At 36.0% G+C, this 26,901-nt stretch overlaps 1 protein-coding gene across 1 annotated transcript; it reads right to left on the bottom strand.

The window, feature by feature from the left end:
- Nucleotides 1-1,829: 1,829 nt before the first annotated feature.
- Nucleotides 1,830-24,333, bottom strand: LOC144976881 (uncharacterized). Its single transcript, XM_078921434.1, has 9 exons — nt 23,990-24,333; nt 19,081-19,126; nt 18,814-18,929; nt 13,941-14,104; nt 13,031-13,058; nt 11,658-11,835; nt 10,662-10,880; nt 9,468-9,674; nt 1,830-8,439 (listed from the first exon to the last, which is right to left on the bottom strand). Exons 2-9 carry the CDS (start codon nt 19,121-19,123, stop codon nt 8,288-8,290), a joined length of 1,107 nt encoding a protein of 368 aa, XP_078777560.1. The 5' UTR covers nt 19,124-19,126; nt 23,990-24,333; the 3' UTR covers nt 1,830-8,287.
- Between the last annotated feature and the right edge of the window lie 2,568 nt (nt 24,334-26,901).

Below are 26,901 nucleotides of genomic sequence, written 5' to 3'. Positions count from 1 at the left end.
TACAAGTAAAAGAACCCTTGAAAAAGTAAGTAAGACAGAGGAGACAGATTCAAATAGAGAACAGATCAATATTCAGATTAACAATCAATATGCCTAGTTTCAGATCACACGTCCCTTTTAGACACAGGTACTTAATCCCACAGTGAGGAAATATTCAAGTGCTTACAAAACAAAAAACTAAAACACTACATAGATGGTTAACAGGTGAAAAATAAATAAAACCTCCCAAAGCAATTTGTGTTCATATGACTGTTTCGCTCTCAGCCAAGGATTTCGACCAGGACCTGGACAAAACCATGTAATCGGCTATGTGGTCTAGAGGTATGACACTGGCTTTTGGATCGGAAGGTCCTGGGTTCGAGCCGCGCTCAGCGCATAGTTGATTCCTTGGAGAAGCCTCTTTACTCTCATTCTCTCACCTTACTCAGGTATAAAATGAGTACCTGGCCGTTAACAGCGTTGTCTCTCTGAAAAAATTGTAATATCGCCTAACACTAACAGGCCTCATGTACCGTCCTACATGTTAAATGTTGCTGTTGGCCAGGGACCACTTGTAAAGGGCTTTGAGCACGTTTAGTGGATATTGCGCTATATAAAAAAAGCTCAATCAATCAATCAATAATCTCATTCTAAAACAAGGACAGAAAGCAATGTAGAAAAAGATAACGTTGGGGGATAGAAGAAGACTCGGCAAGAGTGACCTCAAATAACCAATTGTTGGGTTTTAGGGCGCTTTCGGCACATTTAGATAAGTTTATCACCAGTTATAAGGAAGAAAATGGGATAGTGAATAATTTCTAGAATTACAAGTAAAGGTTGCAAAGAAAAAGTAAGACAAAGAGGATTGGTTCAAATAGGGAAAAGATGTAGATTCCAAGAGCACTCGTGTCTTTTTACTTAGTTTGAGACACCTAAAAGTCTCATCCAGAATCCTACTAAGAGGAATACACTCAAATTCTTACAGAATATATCCAAAATAGAAAACATAACAAACAATACAGAACAGAGAGATGATTTACAAGAAAAAAAAAAGCATCTCCCAAAACTATAATTCTAAACATTCGACAGTTCCCTCAGCAAGGACTCCGGCAAGGGTCAGGACAAAACCAAGCAATCTCATTCCAAGACAAAGACAGAAAGAACTCGGAAAACAGATAAAAGGTTTGTTTTTGTTTTTGTTTTTAAGGGTTTTACGGTGCTTGCAACACATTAAGGTCATATCAGCGCCAGTAAAAAGGGAAAAAAAGGGATAGTAAAAAGTTCTAGAATTACAACTAAAGCATCCAAGAATAAGGCAGACAAAGGGGAATTGGTTCAAAAGGGAACAGATGTAGATTCCAAGAGCACACTCAGTGTACTTAAATTGAGATCACCTAAAAGTCTCATCCAGACACAAGCACAGGTCCCCACTAAGAGGAATACACTCAAATGCTTACAAATCATATATAATACATAAATAAAACATAGTGCATAACAGAGAGATGATTTACAAGGAAAAAATATCATCTCCCAAAACTAACTATACATTTGACTGTTTCCCTCCCAGCCAAGGTATCCGGCTAGGGCCAGGACAAAAACAAGTAATCTCATTCCAAGACAAAGAAAGCATGTTGGAAAACAGATATAAAGGGGTAGAAAACATAGTATGTACCTCCCTGCCTGCTATGGGAGGTCAGGATCCCCACCCAGACAGATAAAAGGGGATAAAAGACACAGCTAGTGACTTCCTGCCCATCATGGGAAGTCAAAGAACCCCACCCAGAAAGAAATAACCAATTTCATCCCCAGAAAGGATCAAAAAGCAAATATTTAAAAAATTAACACAAAAATAAACCAAAATGTTGTTTATTCTTATCACAGTACACAGAAATCATTACACTAAGTATCCCCTTCGTGACCTTTGTCATGGAATACATGAATTATTTATACTAATTTTTGTGAAATAAATAATACAAGTAATAGGTGAAAAAATAAGCTGTTATACATTCAACAATTGCAAGCAGAAGGAATTATGGGTAAAATTTAATTGGGAAAGGACCAAGCTTTTTGAGAATTCTTATTTTTTAAAAAGTAATAGCATAAAAATATGAATAGTACATTGTAATATCTTTTAAAGAGACATTTTAAACAAATGATATATACTCTCGGCAAACAAACAATATATTTTTAATGGTTATTATAGAACACAGTAGCAAGTATAAATAATATGTCCTGTGACATAGCAAACTTATGTATTGGAGAAACCCGGTAAAGTGGAACAAAATCCCAGTAAATAGGAATACCTACTCTCCCCTTTTCAATGTTACCCAAACAAATATAGATACTTTCTTTTTTAAAAATTGTTCTTGGAATTGCACCAGATTTGAAGGAAAGTACTGTAGTCAAAGCATTGTATCTATTAAAATGCTATTGCTATTGAAGCAAAGCGAAGGACTCTACACATATTACTGTGTAAGTAACTTTTATTTAGACACCCCATCAACGTGCTTTGGAAATTTTAATATAATAGTTTCATGCGTTTTTATTTATTTATTTCACAAGTGTACATAGTTAAACAACATTCACCCAAAAAATTTCAAGTCAAAAGATCCATATCCAAGTGCATTATTAACAACCGATTGCAGTGTCGAGTTAAAAATGTCACAAAGTATATCACCTGCAATAGACTCTTTCACTGTGCAAGCACCCAGTACAATTTCACATTATTTTAAGTACAACCTGTGTTCTCGATTGTACAGTTAAAATTGATGATAGATTTTTGTAACAGTCAAACTCCAAACATGTAAGCGGCATATCATTTCCTAGTTTGATGTAAAAATAGGTGTAAAATTGTAGATTCTATTGCATCGTTAAAGTAGAAATCTGACAATATATAAATATAAGTAAACGATTATAAAAACCAGCTTATATCAGGTCTTGACTACAGAAATAACAAATAAAACTTTCACCAAAAAAAAAAAAAAAAAAAAAAAAAAAAAAAGCGTTAGATGTACACACCAAATACATTTTAGAACATGCAATATTTTTTTTTTTTTAAATATACTGAACAGCAAAATAAACCCATCACTTTTGCACCGCTATATCTATTAGTGAGATCAGTAACCAACAAATAAAGTACATTATGAAAATTTTTGACTCTAAGTGTTTGATATTCAGCTAATACTAATAAGATGATGTATCAAAATGCCACGTTGCATGATTTAACATTCAGCTTGTTGTGCCTACAGTGCTACAACGTCAGAGGTAAACCTGAATATTCAGCCACTCCTCTATCGTTCGTTCGTGCAGAGGAATAATACAGCTAGGAGTGTCAACAAGATTCCTGGGCATGGAAGGGAAAGAATAACAAATGAAAATGAAAATAACATTTTGTGAATGTAACCATTGTGACCCTTTCAGATGAACAAGAGAAAAGGCCAGTGAGCTGAATATCATTCAAGAAACTGCTAGGAGACGTTTTTTTTTGTTTGTTTGTTTGTTGCTTTAGGTCTCTTCCAACACAATTGAGGTTATATGAGAGACCGCTGAAACAAAAAAAAACAAGCAATCTAACAAAAATAGTACAAATGTAAATCAAAATCATAACCTAAAGATATCATAAGCTAAATTATAAATAACCAAGAACAAACAGGCAGGAGATTTACAGAAAAAAAATATCCCCTGTCAAAAATACAATCACAAACCAAAGAAGCAGGATAGGCTAGTAAAGAGAAGAAGAAACGACATCACTATAGGATCGTACACCCATGCGAACATCATAGGTATATGATTCAAGGGTGATGCTCCCATCCAACCACCCGCTGCCAGGAGACGCGTTAAAGAGGAGATGTTAAAATGCAGAGAGCCATTTTATGCCAGTTTTATTTTGACCCAGCAGCTACGATGTCTTCGTTTTGAACGGGCAGTTATTTGTTGGAACTTTTTGGAATGAGCAGATTTTTAAAGTTCTACGTGGCCTACAGAGATAGCCCAAAACTTTTTCCTATCAAGCAATATAGGGGACATCATTGGTCACAATGTCAGGGAAAGAAATGCCCAGAACATACATGCAATACTTACGCGGGCAGTGACAGAGGAGTAGAACAATATCACCCAAGAACATATCCTACATAACATTCAATCAATTAAATAATGACAGAGGTGGACACATTCAATAGCAAATATTGAAAATTCTGCGATTGTGTGTAATGTTGGCATTCTGTATACATTTTTATTTTGATCTGTTTCACATTTTGATATGATCAATTTCTATGTCACAGATCATTTTGTTCAAGATAAAAAAGCAATATTTGTTTGATAAAAAAACAATAAGAATAATATGACAACCTAATCTTATGTGAAATGCATTGATTTCAAAAGTAGTGCGTTTATTTTGCTGTTCAGTATATTTGTCAGAACCTTTAAAGTATTATTGCATATCAACTGTACATGCAATCAGTTTATGCGCAGAATATCCCTTGCATTCCAAAAATTTATTTTTCAATCTTAGTCCCAATGCCATACCATTATCTATTATGTATAAAACCAAACTGAAGGTATGATGTTGACTTTGTGAACAGTCATTCCCATCTGGTATCATGCTGGGATGAATCAGATGCTGACGATTGTACTGAAAAATTAAATTCATGTTATCTTTCCATCTTTCACATATAAAAATGATCACTTTCTCCAACTTCTCTCTCACATAAAAAGAAAGTGTCCTATATTAAGAAAGATCTTTAACTTTTAGGACCCATGTTGTTTGTTTGTTCTCAAGGGTTTTACGGCAATTGCAACACATTTGGGTCATATCAGCGCCAGTAAAAAGAAGTAATTGGAATATTCTAGATTTACAATCAAAGCACCCAAGAAAAAGTAAGACAAAGGGAAATTGGTTCAAATAGGGAACAGACATAGATTCCAAGAGCATACCGTCAATGCACTTAGTTTGAGATCACCTTAAAGTCTCATCCAGACACCAGCAAGGATCCCACTAAGAGGAATACACTCAAATGTTTACAAATCGTATATTTAAAAAAAACAAAAAAACAAAACAAAACAAACAACTCAATACATAACAAAGAGATGATTTAAGAGGAAAAAGATATCATTTCCCAAAACTATAACTATATATTCGACTGTTTTCCTCCCAGCCAAGGACTCCAGTCAGGGTAAGCAAAATTAAGTAATCTCATTCCAAGACAAAGACAGAAAGCAATTGGAAAACTGATATAGGGGTATAGAAGACACAGCAAGTACTTCCCTGCCCAATATGGGAGGTCGGTACCCCCACCCAGTTTTAGGACTCAATTTCATTACACAGCTACACACTCTACCGAACACCTCCATGCAAACACACACACACACACACACACACACACACCTACACACTCTACCAAACATAAACACAAACACATCCATATAAACACACAAAAAATTGATGAGGTAAATTGATTGCACCTAGCTACAATAAAACTTATTTCATTTTTATGGCAAAAATTCTTCATTAAAAAGTAGAACTTTCACAAAAATAATATTTACAATGACTATTTTTTAACCAGACTATAGTGCCAGGAGACAAAACATTTTTTCTCATTTTGACCAGAAAACCTTTATCTTATATCTAATTAGATTTTAACAAGACTCAAGAATTAAACCTGAGACCTCAGAGAATTCTTGATCTTTGAATAATAAGTCTTTGGTTTTAGGACTTTTTGACAAGTTTAGGCTAATCTCAATCCATCCATATATTAGGTACAGAAAATGTTTTCTTGCCAAAATGAGGAATAAAAACAACAAAAATTCCAATGTACGACACAATAGCATTTATAATTGCTATTGTCCCCCACAGGTTAGAGGAAAAAGAATTTAAAAATGGTTATGATATGCAATAGAGTTAAAACACAGATTTCATGCGCACCGCAGAGTATCGTGATTCATGGAGACAGCTGACCGGCAACGTGCTCAAGAGCACAAGCCATCATGGATGATGAAGAGAGTTAAAAATTCATAGTCTTAACATTTAAGTCGACTTTTTACACAAATTCCATTTAAATAGAGATTGAGTGAGGGCTTCAAATTTGAAGCTGATTTATTTGTTTTTAAGGGTTTGTTTCACTGTGCAATTTCTATGAAGGTTGTGAAGATACACATGCTTACATAAGCACTCTGAAAAAAGTCAGACACAGGTGACCAGTTCAAATATATATAATTCACCATAAGAAATCAGTATTATGTCAGGATGGACGAGATGCTGGACACTGAATTTATAACCACAGATATAAGACTTTGGGTTGATTTATCACCAATATGGTGGAGAATAAATACTATTTGTGTCAGTGCATGACATAATCAGTCGGATGGTGAAAAGGTTTGAACTGAGAAATTGCCAAGTTTTGTTAGAAGCTCGATTTTTATCCAAATTGAGTTCCTGTCATAAATGATTAAATCAACCATTTTTGTACATCTTCCCGAAATATCAAAGCTTAATTTCACTTCTAAATATTTTTTTAAGCTAGTCAAGTTGAAAAAGTATGAAATTGAGAAAAAGTTGCTGGATACCTTTCCCGTACATCTGACCTTAACTTCATGAAAAATCACCAGATTTACTAAAATAAAGATTAAAATGTTCTGGTGAGTATATTCTTTCAGAAAATGAAAAAAATTTATTAAAAACAGAATCTAGGCGATTGTTAACTCACTCAATCCTAGAGATTTTTTCAAAATTGGAAAACATGAATTAAAAATGAGCATGTGCTTAGATAGTTTTATTCAACTACCACTAACATGTATAAACTATAAACATTAACTTTGATACTACGCCTATAATTTGTCTCAGAAAAATGTAATAAATAGGCATGGGGTAAAGGTAACCTGGATAAACTACGGATATAGTCGGTGTTAGGGTTGAGTGAGTTAAACGTCTAATTAAAAAAAAAAATAAAATCACTCGGTCAAAAAAATGAATAAATACGCACCATATTGTGATCCTTGACTTTGCGTACACAGACAAAGAAACTGACAGACATACACACATACAAATATGTAAAACTATATATTTATATATAACAATATATAATTCATCATAACATTACATCAGTACTGAATTAATGACAGAAATACATATAAACAAGAGCAATATAATGTCTGTGAGATGTAGTGCAGTGGATCACAAATTAATAATGAAATAAGTAAATATGATAGACTGGTTTTTCATTTCCACTTTTTCAACATCATGTGACCACTCGACCACTTTGTCTGTGCAATGTTGGGGTCAGCATTTTCAGTATATGTGTAAATAACAGTATCACAACCGATCACATTATCTGTTCAATCTTGGGGTCAGTGTCTTCATTGTGTGTGTAAACAACAGCATCATGTGACCATTATAATCAATCACATTGTACTGATCCAGAACCAAAAAGGAGAAAAAAACTCAAAAACAAAAACTTAATGAAATCACAAACCTCAAAGCACTGACTCCCCTTGTAGTTACTCCAAAATTTTGACTGTATCCTATGTTTCAACAAATCTAAAGGCGGATAAATCTCGAAACATTATCACATACTCTTAGTAACAAATGATGAATGAAAGAAAATTAAAGTAGAGTGAGGGAGAAAAAGTTTAAACTGCAAAGCATGCTTTATACAGAACAGTTTCAGATAAACAGATAAACTATTTTTAGTAACAACAAATGGCCGCAGAGTGGGTCAAATTTATATACAAAGAGCGGTTTGCGCCTTACATGGCTAGACATTCTTAAGAGTGTCAGGTTTACAATAACATTTATAAACCTTTGAAGTGACAAAAACATTCTTTCCCAATGAAGAATATAATATCCAGTTAAACTTCCATCTGGTCGACAAAAAAAGATTTTTCATGTAAATAAATGGATTATACTTTGGTGTGATCTACTCACAAATAGCATGAGCTGAAACTGAGAAGAAACTAAAATATATAAAAATATGGAGAGTAAAATTCTAAAACTTCTAAATATCGTTCTTTCTTTATTTTGAGATATTACAAATCACAAATCCTTTAGAAGTCTTTTTGTTTTTTTGCACGTTTCAAATGATTAAATATCATGAAGATATCATTTTAAGCACTGTTTTGCAAAATCACAGCTAACTTTTCAATGAGCTCTTGGGGAAAAATAAGTAAAAAAAATAATATTTAAGTAAATAATTGACTTAGCAAGTTTTTAAAAATTATCTTTCATACGTGAAATATTTAAAAATTCTACTTTTCATTGTATTTGCTCTTTTACCTTTCACAATTCTTCATAAATCTAACACTCATGAAATTGTGTTTAGTCAAAGCTACCAAAACTACTAAAGCTCCCAAAAGATCCACAACTTCCGAAAGATGACATGGAACTCCAGCTTCCCCATCTCCCCAGTCCCCAACCACCTCCCATCATACGGGATGCACCGTATCCCAGGAGCGCACCTCCTGCCAGACCTGAGAAAAAAAAAAAAAAAAGGAAAAGGCATAAATTCATTTGGAGAATAATGTTTTATACTGTCAAATATTTTCACCAAATCATAATATTGATGATCATAATGATGATGAAGACAAGACGACCATGATGACAACAATATTAATAATTAATAATAATAATAATAATAATAATAATAATAATAATAATAATATAATAATAATTAATAATAATAATATAAAATAATAATAATAATAATAATAATAATAATAATAATAATAATAATAATAATAATAATAATAATAATAATAATAATAATAATAATAACAACAACAACAAACCTATCAACCCAATCACTTCCGACAGGACACAGGTGATCGGATTAAAACCTCTACTACACTTGATGCTGAAATTGATCCCTTTGCTGAACTAAAAGGATCACCCACAGGGGCAGATGGGGCAGAAGAGACATCGAGATTGAACTTCCCTAGCTCAATAGTCGCAAGGAGAGATCGAATCACAGTGCCAGTAATATGACGCGTAAACAGGTGCGATGTGGAGACTGATATTAAGTATCTAAGAAGATCTTAAAAACTATAAGACCCGTGGAAGAGGAGTCTGTCCTGGTTTAAACAGTCTTAAACTTGCTACTCTTTGAATGTAAATGTTGCTGCTTGAAGCTCGAAGAAATAAATAATGTAAAATTGAATGTAGGCTTCAATTTAATGTACAAAAACAGATAAAATGGACGTTTCGGGTTTCCCCTTTATAAACAAAACAGGATGAATGAGATAACAATAACTGTTAACGTACATTAAATTTCACATTATTATTTACTCTTTGAATGGGAAGCTAGTCTATCGATAAACACTTTTTGACGGATCTAACATATTTACCTACTAAATAAATGCTGGGTGGAAAAAAAAAGGTCAGAAAAAAAGGAAAAAAAAAGAACAAAATTGATCATATTCATGAGTGAGACAAGTCCCATTGTTTGAGAGGGGAGGTGTTCTACCGACTAAATCATCAGACCACAAGTTTTAATACTAACCGGCAGCCATTTGGCCTGTACCACTGGACATGATACCTCCCTTCTTCTTGTGGTGGACCACGTGGACTGGCTGTTGCTGGTAGACCACCGTGGTGGGATATCCCTGTTGGTGGTGGGGTTGGTGATAGCCTTGCTGTGGGTATGATATTACCTGACCCCCATGTGAGTAATTGTGGACTGGTGGGGGTCCATAATGGTGGGCACCACCTGGGTTATAAAAAATCACATCATGAAAAATTTATATGAGTTCTCAAAGTTCATAAAAATAGAAATATAATCAAGCAGGATAAAAATGAATTTAAAACTGCCAGATCAATAAAACAGGAATTTTCCATGGTAGTTATATGTCCTGGGAGTTCCCTGTGTCACATCAGCCACATAGCACAAAAAGCACGGTTAGAAAGAAATTTACTTATTTTAAAAATACCAAGTTCTTGAGGTAATATCCAATAACTGAGTTAAAGCTTTTTTTATGACTCAAAATTGTATTATTTTGCAAAGTTCTTCGATTGAATAATTTAAATGTATTGTAAAGACAACTGAGGCAAACATTATGTTATTAGAAACACAAGCCAATATGAATAAAGAGAGTTGCTTTTGATGTTTGTGTCAACCAGATTTAACATTCCGACAAAGCTGCCACACCCCTTGCTTATTTATATCACGAATGAAAGAGGTTGATGAAACAACATTCTCAGCTTTTTACTAAAATCTCAGTTACACAGCATACCACTTACCCAGCCATTGGTGTTGACCTTTGACGGTCTTAAGCCAGTCAAATGGGTAGATCACTGCTGTAGTCTGCTTATGCACATTACTTCCCTTTGTCTTCATCTTCATGCCATCGTGCGGCTATGTGGTCTAGTGGTATGACACTCGCTTTCGGATCGGAAGGTCCAGGGTTCGAGCCTCGCTCGGCGCCTATTTGAGTCCTTGGAGAAGGCTCTTTACTCACATTCTCTCACCATACTCAGGTGTAAAACGACTACTGGGCCGGTAACAGCGTTGTCTCTGTCCGAAATAACTGTAACATCGCCTAACAGGCGTCATGTACCGTCCTAAATGTTAATTGTTGCTGTTGGCCAGGGGCCCCTTGTAAAGCTCTTTGAGCACATTTAGTGGATATTGTGCTATATAAAACCTCATTTTAAGATTTTACTGAGGCATAGCTTTGAATGAACAAACAACACTTACCGTGATGGGGAACAGGAGGAGGTCCGTACGGTGATGCTGCGGGATATTGCTGGTATGGCTGTGTGGGGTAGGCAGCCTGGGGAGGGCCTGCGGCTGGATAGCCATGTGGTGGACCTGCTGCTGGATAGCCATGTGGGGGAGGAGGTCCTGCCTGGTACCCTGGGGCTGCTGTGGGGTATGGCTGGTAGGCTGGTTGTGGGGGTGGGTTATTGGGGCCCACTGGAGTCAAAGAATCAAAAAACAAGTATCAATAATGAAGACAATAATGGTAGTGGTGATAATAGTAGTAGTAGTAGTATGTGTAGGTAGTAGTAGTTATTAGGAGTATAGTATGTAGTAGATATAATAGTAGTAGTAGTAGTGTATAGTATGTAGTAGATAGTGTATAGTATAGTAGTGGTATTAGTAGTAGTAGTAGTGGTATTAGTAGTAGTAGTAGTTAGTAGTAGAGTAGTAGTAGTAGTAGTAGTAGTAGTAGTAGTAGTAGTAGTAGTAGTAGTAGTAGTAGTAGTAGTAGTAGTAGTAGTAGTAGTAGTAGTAGTAGTAGTAGTAGTAGTAGTAGTAGTAGTAGTAGTAGTAGTAGATGAGTAGTAGTAGTAGTAGTAGTAGTAGTGTAGTAGTAGTAGTATGTGTGGTGTAGTAGTAGTAGTAGTAGTAGTAGTAGTAGTAGTAGTTAGTAGTAGTAGTAGTAGTAGTAGTAGAAGTAGTAGTAGTAGTAGTAGTAGTAGTATGTAGTAGTAGTAGTAGTAGTAGTAGTAGTAGTAGTAGTAGTAGTAGTAGTAGAAGAAGAAGAAGAAGGGAGAAGGAGGAGAATTAATTCATTTCTATCTTTTCATTCTGGATTAGACCAAGGCCAGAGGGAGTTCATGAGAGAAATTCAATCATTTTTTTTTAAACAAAGGAGCGAGGAAATGAAATTCCATATTTGTCCCTAAAAAGGATGAAATCTCCACCCTAAACGACAAGTCAATCTAGCATTACTACGACCATACTTACGAGAGAGATTTTCAAATCCCAAAGCCCCTGGTGGAGGTCCTGCAGGCATGGCAGGGGGTGGGGGGCCACCAGGCATAGCAGCGTGAGGTGGGGGTGGTGCAGATCCTACAGGTTGTGCATATTGTGGCTGATGATGGGCTGGGGGTCCGCTGTGTTCCTTCTTTGGAGGTGGGGGAAGCTACAAGTTGTGAAAACGATAGTGGATACGATTATATAGTCATTATCAACTTACCCTCTGTTACAAAACTGACTTCTACAAAAAAATAACCTCTGACGGAAAACTGATTTATAAAAAAAAAGAAAAACTTATCCTCTGTTACAAAATTGATCTCTATAAAATCACCTACCCTCTGTTACAAAACTGACTTTTAAAAAGTATAATCACCCTCTGCTACAAAACTGACTTTTAAAAAATATAATTATCCTCTGTTACAAAACTGATTTTTATCAAGTAAATTACCCTCTATTACAAAACAGAATTTTAAAAAATAAAGAATTTATTTTTTAATTTAAGATTTTTGACAAGTTGGTGGTCATATTCACCAATCAATATCTGAAGTAAAATTTTTTTCTGGAAAAAAAAAGAAGAAAAAAAAAAGAAAGTATTTTCCAGTCTACAACATTTAAATAGTCTCGTGAACAAATCAAAAAGTCTGTCACTAATTTCCCTCAAATAATCTGATAATAATATGATCTAAATTTAGAGAAAGGAAAAAAAAACAAACAAACTAACCAACAAAAAAAAACACAACAGCAACAACAACAAAACAAACCCAAAAACCCAAAACAAACCTAGACAAAGTTGGTCAAATTTGGAAAATATTATTAACAAATACAGTATGGGATTGCCAAGATTTGGTATAAATAACAACCTCCCACTCCCCCCCACCCCCAAAAGCCCAATCCCCTCACCCCTCAAAAAAACACCAAACCCCCCCCCCCCCAAAAAAAAAAAAAAAACAAAAAAAACAAAACAAAAAAAAACTGTAAATTGATTTCATCTGTATAGGTGACTAGCCTCATTAAAGCAACGATTTTTTTTTTCTTTTTGGTTGAAGCAGTTGGTAATAGTAATAATAAACCAGACCTTCAGTTCATTGACCCATGTGCTAGTATTCAAATAAGGAAAATTGATACAATAAACTAGTCATTTGGCTACTCTTTCAATACTTTTTTTCAAATAAGTTGAAATGTTCTACTTAAAATTTTAAAAAACAAAACAAAAAAACTTTATTCATAACTTTATATCCACGTGTTAATGACCTCAAATATATTCTTTCTCTATATTCTCTAATATCATATGATCTCAGCCTAATTAAAATATATACTACAAAAAATGAAGGAGATATCAAAATAGCAAAGTCAATACTTACAACACTGGTAATGGCTGTCATCCATTCACTGTATAAAATTGAGAAATAGATTAAATTAATTGAAAATAAAAATGCACCAAAATAACACAGCTATATACCATATGGCAAAAACATAAACCTGTCGAAAAGAATGGTGACACGAGCAATAAAATGTCTTCGAGATGTAGTGAAGTGGATCACAAATTAATAATGAAATCAGTAAATATGATAGACTGGTTCTTCATTTCCACTTTACCAGTCAGAGCAACGTCGGGGTCAAGATTTTCAGTATGTGTGTAAACAACAGAATTATGTGAGCGCTATAACCGATCACATTGTCTGTGCAATGGTGGGGTCAGTGTTTTCAGTCTATGTGTAAATAACATTATCATTATAACCATTATAACCAATCACATTATTTGTTCAATCTTGGGGGGTCAGTGTTTTCATTATGTGTGTAAACAACAGCATCATGTGACCATTATAACCAATCACATTGTTCTGATCCAGAGCCAATTTCAAAAATTTCTTCACTGCTGTTAAATGGTGATCTTTGGTGAATAATCAGTTTTTAAGATGTGAACTATAACTGTGACCATAAAAGAATGATTGAATAGAAACGTATGCATTTAACGACCATACAGTGTTCTGCAGTTCTCCTTACTGGCAATTCTAAAGGTCCCTGTTACAATCTTCCCTTATTATTCTATGATGTTGTTATCTGCTAGAATTCTTAATAATCTGCCTTTCCTTCTTTTAGCACTTAATTTTATTAATGTGTTCTTTTTCTAATGTCTGAAATATTTCAGTTTTCTAGATTTGAAGGTCTGTCTAGGAAAATTTGGTGTTAATTTCAGGCAGTTCCTTACTTTTTTTTTAAATTTGTCATTTTGTCTATTAATGGCTACATTTCAATTCAAAGTTGACTTACTGAAGCTCATTCTCAGTATAAAACAAGAACCAGATGATTTTGGCCTTTCCGCTGGGCTGAGTGGGAATTCCCATCAGGCACTTGATAGAAGATCCTGATGGAATATCTGGTCTATCTGGCATCCCGTTGGTATATTCTCCAAAGGCAAAATATTTACATACATCCTGTTAACAAAAAAAATAAATAAAAAAACAAACAAAAAAACAGTAAAAAAAAAAAAGAAAAAGAAAAAGAACAATTATAAAAAACTTGGACCATATCATCATATCTGCAGAAAATAATGCATTGACAGCTGATATTTTGAACTCAGGTTCAACTCAGGTTAACTTTGTTAAATTTTCAGACATTTTTTGTTGTTTTTTTTTTTGTTGTTGTTGATTTGATAAAAATTATGAATTTCTGGAATTTAAAAATTTGAACTTTAATTATAGGGCAATAAATAACCACCATATGTGCTCAAAGCAATTTTCAAGGGTTCCCTGTAGGACAAGACATGACGCATGCAGGGCGCTTATATTTTTAGGGAGCGTCATTCGACACCCGAGTTTCGGGTGTATTTTGTCACAGGATAATTCGACACCCGAGTTTCGGGTGTATTTTGTCACAAAATAATTCGACACCCGAGTTTCGGGTGTATTTTGTCACAGGATAATTCGACACCCGAGTTTCGGGTGTATTTTGTCTCAGGATAATTCGACACCCGAGTTTCGGGTGTATTTTGTCACAGGATAATTCGACACCCGAGTTTCGGGTGTATTTTGTCTCAGGATAATTCGACACCCGAGTTTTGGGTGTATTTTGTCACAGGATAATTCGACACCCGAATTTGGGGTGGGGATGGTCAGCAAAGAATTTGGCATCCCAAGCAGGGTAAAAAAATTTTTGGAAAAAAAAAAAAAAAATGTTTTCTTGTCGTCGGGGGGGTGGGGGGGGGGGGGGGGGGGGCGTTGGCAAAAATTCTACAATTGTACGTCTTTGCAAACACACAAACCATTAACTGCAAAACCATCTCTCTCTCTCTCTCTCTCTCTCTCTCTCTCTCTCTCTCTCTCTCTCTCTATTGATTTCTTTCCTTCTATCACACACACATGCATACGCTCCCTCTAAGACCTAAGTGACGTAGATGACTTAAACAGCAAATTACAGATACTGTGCGACAAACTCGCGACACATAATGTCGTGCGTTCAGCAAAAAAGGTTAAATACTCATATAATCCAGCAGCCGAATTGACGTACAAGACGATGTGTAACCTTGAACGTTTCTAGTCTGATTGATAGAAATTAGTGAGAGTTAAACAGAAAAAACGGCTAGTTATAAACAAAGGGCTATGTGACGTCATTTCCTTCCTTCTATTTGCAACATCTCATAATAATAGATGATCTAACGTTTTATATGTAGAAATGGTATAATATATCTATCAATATAGATAATATTGTGCTTGGCTAAGAAGTTCACAACATTGCATCCGGATTTATAACGAACCAACAAACAAAACGATGTGTAACCTTGAACGTTTATGGATAGTGTGCGCTTGGCTCAGAAGCTCTCAACATTGCCATCCGGAAATATAAAGGACCGTCACACAAAACTATGTTTAACCTTAAACTTTTATAGTCTCGTTAATACAGTTTAGTGAGAATTACTCATAAACGTGGATGGCAAAAAAAAAAAAACAAACAAGTACGATCACCCAACGCTGTGCTGTGTGGCCTTAAGCAAGTCATCTCGCTTTCGCTCGATTTGCGGCGCTGCACTGCAGGTGCCTGGGTTGTTCTCGTCTTCCCTAGAAATAGACCATTGTGACAAATTTCCCCTATGGGATAAATAAAGGTAATTAAGTAGAACAAATAGAGAATCGGATAGAGAATACCCCGAAATCCTAGTAACATTTTTTTGTTGTTGTTGAGAGGTATCTAAGCATTCGGGAGACCCTTTGGGAGTATTATGTACGGTGTTGGAATTGTTTTCATTCTTCGCAAACACCACATTTTCTCTTTCAGTCATACAACATAATTGGCACTGTTTTGTTACTATGTCAATTTCTCCAAGCTCGCATTGCTTGTGCAATTTATAATTTGATTTCTTCCGATCTTCCGTCCATCAAGAATCCAATTTGAAAACGTCAACAGATTCAGATTGACGCTATTCCCTGTTTATGTATAATTCACACGACATCGGTTGCATTGACTCTGTTTCTTAATAACCACGCAGTCTTGCTGATATTTACTTTCATTTCAAGGTCCTCATTCCTCACTAGAAGCCTGTCAACAATCTTTCGGAACTGACTTGTAGATGTTGCTATCAGCCCTGAATGTTGTTTTCGTGTCATTGAGCGGATATACCTATGTAATTTCACACCTTCATTTGGTACACGATCACTCCTCGGTTGAGTCCACCTCTCATAGCCTAGGGTTCAGTTCACTCTTTTGTTCACCTCCCATAGTTCCAGGTCCATTCCCCACTGGAGTCCATATCCTGTGGTTCCATGATCCAATAGGTTCTCTCATCAGAGTGATGATTATGTACAAGATTACATTTCGTAATCAAAATGCACTGTTGAAAATCATCATACTTGAAACTGAACGAAGCTGAACAGTTTATTTTTGAGATCTGAAAAAAAAGTGAGACCAAACAATCAAATGCCTGACACTCTTTTTATCTGTCATAATCTTCTTTAAAATTTTACCTCAATGACAATGTTAATGATAACCTGCTTATTTCGCCAAGAGAACAGTTTCACAAATTCAAATTAAAGAAATGATCAGTTATTATAATCACAATATAACCCCAAAGTCGATAAAGATTTAAAGATTGTGATCAAAATATGTGTGTTGATGATTTGGTCGTAAGTTATATTTATATGACCTTTAATTTCATGTGATGTCGATATAATATATATCTACATGACTACATGGCACAATGACTATGATTAAGAATCAAATGAAAACCAAACTGTAAGGGGTCGACAGGTGACATGTATTGTTTTGGGGACCATAAATTAGACCATAGGCATAGAGATTTAAAAATGAGTAAGAGTAAGAATAGTCAGAAGGAATACGTGTACGTGTAAGTATAATTGTCTCTTGAACTCTTATTTATCTGATTAGTCGACAAGCCTCCAGTAGCTGATGGATTACAGGCGCGATGTTGATGCAAAAGTAAATGCTCAAACAGAGAGGACAGGGAATTCCCATGAATTCATGAATCATCAAGCTACTAGTTACATTGTCTTTTAAGGCTTTTACAATTTACAGCGATCGTAACTGTAACACATTCATTCAGAACACATCAGCACCAATAGAAAGGAAGAAAATGGGATGGTAAAAAAGTTATAGAATTACAATTAAAAAGCCTTAAGCACCAAATATAAAGTAAGACAAAGTGACAAAGGGGAACTGATTCAAATAGAGAACATGTTAATGCGTATTATGTAAGAGTAAGAGTGAGCAAACTAGATTCTAAGAGTAAGAGTGAGCAAACTATCAGGGCCAGGGGAGTCGTCTTTTGGGGCGCACTAAAAAAAATCAACCTATCTTAACTGTGGTGCTTTAAAAGCAAAAATGCCACTTTTTTCACAGGAAAAATAATGTATCACACTAACCTATCGATATTCAACCTACCCTTGCCCTTACCGAATGCCAAAAGAAAAGATAATGACTGACCTTAGGAATGTTGTCGCCTTTACTTAAGACTTAACAAAAAAAAATTGGAAATTGACAGGAACATTTCTCAATACAATGGAAAGAAAACTTACTTTGAGCTTGTCTTGATCCCTTTACTGGTATGAAGACGCTTCGCTCCATAGTGGGCGCAGGCTACCGTTCCTCGAGAAATTGAAAATTTCCTCTCGTCGATAGCCCGCTTTCGCATCTTATTGTCCATTTCTGCTTCGTTGAATTTTTAAAAACAAACGAACAATGACTTTCGTCTTCTAATGTCTTGATCCTTTCAAGGAACTCATCGCTTGAAGCGAATTTTGCTCCCTCAAATATTGAAATCGACCGTCTATCCATATTTTACAAGCAATAACAACTGATATGTGGACTGAGGACTGGCGTGCAACGGACAAGGAAGGAAGGCGGAAGGATTTGATTTCCCCGGTTTTGTACGTTCATACGTACTGCGCATGCGCGATTCGGGTGTCGAATTATCTGGTGACAAAATACACCCGAAACTCGGGTGTCGAATAACACTCCGATATTTTTATATCTTTTCAACAGAGAAACACTGTTATCAGCCAGGTACTCTTTTACACCTGAGTGCAGTGTGAGAAAATGAGCAAAGAGCCTTTTCCAAGGACTCAATTTGCAATGTCTATAGCAGGATTCAAACCAGGGTCCTACCAATCCCAAGGCAAGTGTCATACCACACCCTAAATATTCCTATTTTTTCTTTGTTGTGCCTTTGGGTAAAACACTTAATGATTATTGATTATTATGGTTGTGAATGAGTACCAAGAATTTTTAAAAAATTTACTCCACTTAAATCATATTTGTGAATAAATTCCAGAATAAAAATGGTGACCAGGCTATTCCAAAGACAAAAGCTGTCAGATTTGATTAGATGTAAAAGAAATATAGTTCCATATGGCATGCAGAGGGGAAGAAATGGAGCGACCGAGTAAGTAAAAAAACCAGACTGATGGTTCCCGAATACCTGATGTGTACACTACCTTCTGACTATGACACTGATGTATCAAATACTTTCCTCAAGTAACTTTAGATTCAGCTTCTGAGTGGAAAGCAGTGTCATACTATTTCCTTAGAAAGTATGGTCAGGTACTCTACTGAAGTGGTAGGTGACCTAAACTTGCAAGGTGTAGACTGGGACACCAGAATTCTGTCACTACGTTAATCGTTAATTTATGATTACCTTCATGCATATGCTGAGCTGGGCAGAGTACTCCCCTTGTTTCTTGTACATGTTGAGTCGGGTGTCTTTGTGGTAAGTCAGGTAAACTTGGTTCCATCCTCCACTCAGGAAACTTTCTGTTGGAATGATGATGATTATGAAAATCATAATGATGCTAACAAACAATAACAACAACAACAACAATAATAATAATAATAATAATAATAATAATAATAATAATAATAATAATAATAATAATAATAATACAAAACTAAAGAAAATACTTACTGCTATATCTTTTGACATAACCACTCTTGATAATGTCCGCCATATCCTGTTAGATAGAAAATAATATCAATAAATTATGTACTTACCTTATACTTATATACAGTAAGCATAAATAATAATTGCAATCAAAATGAATGACACCCAAAATGATTTCTAATGACGACACACCGAATGTAATTGTGAAAATAACTGTTGCATGCATGTTCTTTGTCCATTATCAGACTTTATTTGTTTGTTTGGCCTTGATTTATGGGACCGAGTCACTTGTTCCAATTCTGACAGCGTATGTTCCAATTCTGATGCTTCATTGTGCCGATTCGTTAACCCCTTTTGTTTGTTTTTTTGTTTTTAAGGCGTTTAAGGTGCTTGCAACACATTCAGGTCATATCAGCGCCAGTAAAAAGGAAGAAAATTAGATAGTAAAAAGATTCTAGATGTACAATTAAAAGGACTTGAGGACAAAGTAAGACAAAGGGGAATGGGACAAATAGGAAACAGATGTAGACTCCAAGTACACACTTTCAGTGTACTTAATTTGAGATTACATAAAAGTCTCACCCAGACACCAGCACAAGATCCCACTAAGAGGAGTACAATCAAATGTCTATATGTTAAAATTTTTAAAATAACAGAACATAACAGAGAGATGTGATTACAAGGAAAAAAATATAATCTTCCAAAACTATAACTATACATTCGACTGTTTCCCTCTCAGCAAAGGACTCCGGCCAGGGTCAGGACAAAACTAAGCAATCTCATTCCAAGGTAAAGACAGAAAGCATATTGGAAAACAGATACAGGGGGATAGAAGACAGAATAAGTACCTCCCTGCCCACTGTGAGAGGTGGGGAACCCTACCCAGCGGTCACCCCTTTGACAACTGAGACAAATGCACCTCCCCTTCTGGCATGATCATCAGGGGCATTGAAAACTCGCCCATTAGCATTGGCTTGGAATCTGTTCAGGCATAATGCAACTGACCAAGTAGACTAGCCCAAAAGGTATTGAACAAAAACGAGTAAAACAGCTTTAAAAAAAGAAAATAAGGAGCAAAATATTTATTTTTCGAATCTCTTTTACTCATTTTTGTTTGATACTTTTGATTTTACACAGGTTCTAGTAGTTAAGTATTCAACTAAATTGGTCTATAATTAGCCTAGTGCAAATGAAATTTACAGCTTACTCAAGCTGGTGAAACAAGGAGTGGCAATAGCTCAATTGTTAAAGCATGCTTCTCACACACAGAGACCGGTATCTGTCATACTAACAGTCAAGTTTTCTTTTGACTCCCCTGTCCACTCAGAAGTGATTGAGTGATTGTAAAGCTGATCTTAGCAATGATTGGGTATATATGGGTCTGCTACATCTAGCGGAAAGTACTTGGCAATAGACGTGCGTCCTATCCAAATGATAGCAAGCAATTGCCAGTGTCCCTTGAACACCAAAGCAACCAGGATAAACTCTGTCTACATGAGTTTTATAGTTCTTAAGCACTACTTTTTATGGTTACAATTCTCATAATAAATTGATTGAAAACCAATATTTAATTCTGAACTCAAAGAATCTTCAAATTAATTCGTAAAAACTTCTAGAATTAAAATTAAAAACAAATAAACAACAACAGCAATAAAACAGAGCAAATTGAAAAAGCCATGACTGAATTGTAACAACTCTGTGTCCGAAATAGAACAACAACTGGGTGTCTGAATTGAAAAAAAACTGGATGTCTCAATTGGAACAGCTGGGTGTCTAAATTACGAGTGGTTATTTGGTGGCAAACGTTTTCAATATCTATTTTAACAGAATAGAGTGAGAAAAGAGACATTATATGAATATGTATTTAGTGTTTGGTTTCAGATGATGATTGACTTCACAGACTTAAAAATAAAATGAAAAAAAATTGTGTGAATTTTATTGCAAATGTTGCTGTTTTACATTGCTTTTCCGGCTGTAACTGTAAGATGCCTTGAATTCATGAAAAAGCGATGGGAGAAACTCATACCAGATCTTCCAGGCGAGACGTGGATTTTAATAATGATTTATTTAATTAGACGAAATAGACAAGGACTGAAATTGGCTTACATTTATTATGCAGTTATTTCTGGATGTGTTAAATAGGAATTCCGTTCAATGTCATAATTCTTATTAAATTTAGGTACGGTAAATACAGTGGGGTGTCCAAATTGGAACACCCTACTTTATATGATTACAGACCAAAAATAATCTCTGGCTCTTCTTCTTCTTCTTCTAGGTTCCATGCCTGGTCCAGGCTTCGGATACTGCATGAATTATCTCTCTCCATTCCTCCCTGTCTCTTGCCTTTTCAAACAGCTCCTGGATTGTTAGGCTGGTGAAGCCCTTCAGTTGGTCTATGAGTGTTTTTCTTTGTCTCCCCCGGGCGCGTTTACCAGGTATTTTTCCACAACTTGCCAGGTATTCATTCTTATCTTTCCTTACTATGTGTCCGAAAAAGGATAGTTGTCGATCCACTATTAAGGGCATTAGTTTCCTTTGTTGGTATGTTTGTTTTAGCACTTCTTCGTTTGTTTTGTGTGCAGTATACGATATTCTCTGCATCCTTCTCAAGCACCACATTTCAAAAGCTTCAATGTTCTTTTGTGTTTCTGCATTTGTAGTCCAGCTTTCGCATCCGTATAACAAGATTGGCCACACGTAGCACTTCAAGACTCGGAATCTAATCCCGAACGACATCTGTTTGTTTTTCAAAATGTTTCCCAGGTCCATGAAGGCCTGTTTGGCTTGAGTTATTCTTGCTCGTATGTCTCGGTTACATCTTCCATCTGTTGTCACTATTGAACCTAGGTATTTAAAACTTTCTACGTTGGTAAGTTGCTCGCCGTGAATCGTTATATTGCAGGTGTTGTTGTTTTCGGGGTTTTTCTGTATTACCATGCATTCCGTTTTGGTGATATTCACTTCCATTCCCTTGGCTTCACTATCTACTACCACTTTGTCAACAATCTTTTGAAGTTGGATTTCTGATGTTGCAATGAGTACCGTATCGTCTGCGTATCTTATATTATTTATGTTGTGACCTCCCACTTTTATTCCCTCCATATTATTTATGCCCCTCATGATTGTTTCTTGGTATAGATTAAACAGATCTGGTGAGGCAACACACCCTTGACGGACTCCTTTCTTAATAGGAATGGAATTTCCTGTAGAGTTTCCGATTTTGATAGATGCCTGCTGGGTGTAGTATAATGTTTGCATGAGTCTGAGGTCTTTCTCATCAGCGCCAATGGAGTGCAGTTGTTTTAGTATTTCTTCGTGGCGTACTCTATCAAAAGCTTTTTTGTAGTCGACAAAACAGAGGTATAGTGGGGTCTGAACCTGTATAGCTCTTTCACTTAAAACACGGAGTAGGTATATTGCGTTCCTTGTCCCTCTGTCAGGTTGGAATCCATATTGTTCTTCTGCGATTTCGGGGTTAATCTTATTCCTTAGCCTGTTGATAATTATACGCAACAGTATTTTGTTGATGTGGCTTATTAAACTTATAGTTCTAAAATTTTCGCATCTGACTGCACCTGCTTTCTTTGGTATTGCTATGAAAATAGAGTTACAGAGATCTTCTGGAATTTTCCCAGTATTGTATATATTGTTGACCTATCTATGGGGACCTAAACTGATAACAAGAACCTGTGCTGGAAATTGTGGCTAAGTATAAGCGATAATGGTGATGATGATAATAATGATGATGATGTTGTTTCTAGACACCTGCACTTTATTTTCGAAAAAAAAATCCCATGGGAGATTGCAATTTTTAATTTTACTTTGTTACTTTTGGGCTTCAATTAATGAATAGGATAAAAGAAAATATAATTAAATGAACATGGGTGATTCCTGTTGAATCAGACATCTTGTTTGATGAATTAAATATGTCTTATATTATTATATTCCTTCATGGAATGCGAAGGCGACGGTATCTATTGATGCTGTGGCTGAAGGTAGGTACTTTGGTAAACGTCCATTTGGCCCTCCAGCAGGGAGCCGATAAATGGCCTAGTGGCTGTGACCCGATTTTTTGGACTTTTGAGTGATGGGTCTCAGAAAAAGTTCCATAGATTTTTTGTTTATGGATGGATTTTAATGATTTATGTCTTATTTTCTTCAGGAGAAATTACTATATCGTTTGGTGTAGTTTATTTTAAAATCAATGACAATTTAGTATAACTTTTGATTATGGATAAAATAGGGTATAATTTAGCTTTGGATAATTAAAAGATTAGAACTTGGTAAATCAAAATTTCATGCTGGCACGTTTATTTAACATCTTAACTTTTTTATAAAATTAAATTCAGGGCAAAGTTGTATACCGCATCCATGAAATTCGTTCCAGTAAAATCCTTACTCAAATCTTAGCGGTCATTTTAGACCAGTTTTGAAATCCAAATGGCGGTTACTACCGGAAATGCAACAATTTTCAGGTCACAAAGTCCGTCAGTAAATAACAAAGGCAAATAGAAGACCATTTGTCAGCCTTTAAACACAACTTTTTTTCTGCTTATCTGATTTTCACAATTTTGGTATCATTAGAATCGTGTTGAAAAGCACTTTAAAATGATATAGGTTTCATTGAGCTCAATCCAATTTGAATTTTTTACCAAAGTACCTACTGAAGGGTGTAATTTTATTTATAAAATGAAAATAAATTAAAGTTATTGTAATAATGTAACAATAGCATAATCAATTCATTCGCCATCGTGATCCTCGAGTCTATACCTAGACTTGGTTGAGACATTGTTATCAATATAGATACACACCCTCTAACTCCATTATAAATCTCTGAAAAGATCCACTCGTGACTGACTCGATTCTGACTTCCCCAAAGTAGATAGCCAAAAGTAACTGCAATTGGGTCATTATTTATAGCGACAATGGATACCTTTTAAAGTTTGGCTGGTATTTACTGTAGCTGAACACGAAAAGATGATTAGTGAAGCAGAAATTAATCAGATCTTTCCCTGTGTGGGATTGTTGATTAATGGAACTGGTGGTCTGCTGGTAAAACTGCAAGTTTTGTTGTGATGATGCGATATCATGCCAGTCAGCCAGACAGAAATATCAGATAATTTTTTGCTATTTTATTATTATTCTGATCATCTAATTTCCTGGCATTGACCAAAACCTCTTTTCTTTATTGCTCCTGTTATCACCAATACAAACTATAGAGTAAACAGTGACTAGGCTAGCATTGCGGCCTTCTTTTTCATTTCCTACAAAGGTGGTGAGTTGAGGGATTTTTTTCTCTCCAATGATTAACACTATGGTATTGAAATAACCCACCTGGCTACTTTATGTCAACTCCGTTTAGCAAGGGACTGAACTCGGGTGTCCAAGAGTCATGATGGTTTCCCCTATTGCAAATTAATGATAAATCGACGTCATTGCACATTGAAAAAAAAAAAAAAGGTCATAGTTCACACTATTTTTGTTTCATTATGACGGATTTCGACATTTGTTAATCGTTTGTTAAATAGGTGCGGTGTGACACATTGGACGAGGGCGGGGGAAAAATAAGGGGGGTGGGGGGTTAATTACTTAGTTTTGTAGCCCCAGTGCCGTAGGAAAAGAGGATGATACACTACACACATTAAAAATGCCTGGGTTTCGAGTTCGTAGACAGCAACACCCAATGTCCATGAGCACCTGACTAAAAAAAAATAAAAATAAATAAATAAATGAAATAAAGACATAAATGGGACTGTTGACGATAGTTGTCTGTGTACCGTGTAGAAGCTGGGCCCCGAGGCTACTCCCGCATCAAAGTAAGTGTAAGTGTGGGATCCTCATAAAATGGAAGATGCTTTGTGGTTTCTAACACATCCGAAAGCACACTCATACGTGCAAGAGAAAAACATCGCCAATGACTGCCACCCGTACAATGAATAATCCCAGCCAAGGCTAAGGTAAAAGCAGACAGCTTCATTTTAGGACAAAGATGGCGGTTGCAGATAATCTAGATCATAAGAAGAGACACTGCCTTCGGCGACCCCCCCCCCCCCCACCCCCATGTTTTCTTCTTTCCTTTACAGTTTACAGTGTTTCCTACTTACAGGTCATATCAGCGTCGGTTTAAAAAAAAAAAAGGTGCGATGGCAAACATACTTCACCCGGGATTGATCCCGGCATCTTTGCGTGTAAAGTGAGTGCTTTACCATCTGAATAATGGGACCCCATAATATTATAAACAAAACAAACAACTAATAACAGATGATCGTTAAGGGGGAAAAAAATCTCCCAAAACCAATGCGATATATTTGACAGTTGACCTCTCATCCAGGGCCTGGACAAAACCGGGTTCATTTAATTCAGATACAAAGATAGAGCAACCTTAGAAAGGAAATTAGTATATGTAGAGAGATAGATGACATGGTAAAAGTGATCTCCCTGTCCATCATGGGCGGTCAAAGGATCACCTTCGTAAAACTATTATAGTATAGCCTGGCACTGACCCCAGCCATCCACTCCCCCCCCCCAGGCTAATAGACTATCATATAACGAAAGCTATGATTGGGCATAAAAACAAAACAAAAGAAAAACCTTAAGAAAACCCTGAGCTAAAGTGCAATATCCACTAAACATGCTCAAAGTGCTTTACAAGGGGTCGATAGTCAACAGCAACACTTAACTAGGACAAGACATGACGCCTGTTCAGCGATATTTTTTACGACAGACCACGCTGTTAACGGCCAGGTACACATTTTACACCCGAGTATGGTGAGAGAATGTGAGTAAAGGGCCGTTTTCAAGGACTCAACTATGTATACGTCTCTCATAGAGGGACTCGAACCAAGGACCTTCCGATCCGAAAGGTAGTGTCATACACTAGACCACATGGCCGCAGTGTTGAGACATAACATACATAAGTTTTAGTCTGTAGTTTGGCTTCATGACTTTTATAGGATTGACCATTTTGCTTTTTTTTTCTCTTTATTGTCGCTAACTCTCAACAATCGAAAGATTAAAAAAACACAACTCCATACTACCAGCAAACCAAAAATGAACTCATCCAGTTTAGTTTTTACTTCAAAAAATGTAAATAAGAGAGCGATCTGTATGTCCTTGACAACACATGCTAAATATTTACGCTACCCAAGGTTGTGTTTAGTAATGTAAATAATGATGTAACATAATTCCAGTTGCGGACATCCAATGCAGTCCATGGAACACATTCTCTTGGAATGTGCGGCTATTTGGTCCTGTGGTACGACACTCGCTTTCGGATAGGAAGGTCCAGAGTTTGAGACCCGCTCGGCGCATAGTCGAGTCCTTGGAAAAGGCTCTTTACTTACATTCTCTCACCGTACTCAGGTGTAAAATGAGCACATGGCCGTTAACACCGTTGTCTCTGTCCGGAAAAAAATATTGTAATATCGCCCGACAGGCGTCATGTCTCGTTCCACATGTTTCGTGTTGCTGTTGGTCAGGGACCCCTTGTGAAGCGCTTTGAGCACATTTAGTGGATATTGCGCTATATAAAAGCTCATTTCTTTTTCTTTCAATATAACTTGGGGGCGAAGTGGCCGAGTGGTTAAGGCATTGCACTGTGATCCGGATGGCCCGGGTTCGAGCCTTGCTTCAGTTCAGGCACTTTCGTTTTTTTCTGTGAGCAAGATTATTAACCCCCAATTTGCTTACTTGGACAACATGGGTGATTCCTGTTGACATCAGACATCTTGTTTGAGGAGTTATCTATATTCCTTCATGGAATGCCTAGGCGACGATATCTTATGATATCGTGGCGCAAAAGGCATAATTATTTTTTTTTTATAACTTGGGACCTACGTGCACTGA

This window comes from Berghia stephanieae, chromosome 7 (genome assembly GCF_034508935.2).
Source record: "Berghia stephanieae isolate SIO BIC M18660-M18661 chromosome 7, UCSD_Bste_1.3, whole genome shotgun sequence".
NCBI classification, from domain to species: domain Eukaryota; kingdom Metazoa; phylum Mollusca; class Gastropoda; order Nudibranchia; family Aeolidiidae; genus Berghia; species Berghia stephanieae.
Note: the sequence above shows the minus strand (reverse complement) of the source record. Positions and strands in the feature narration are given on the sequence as shown.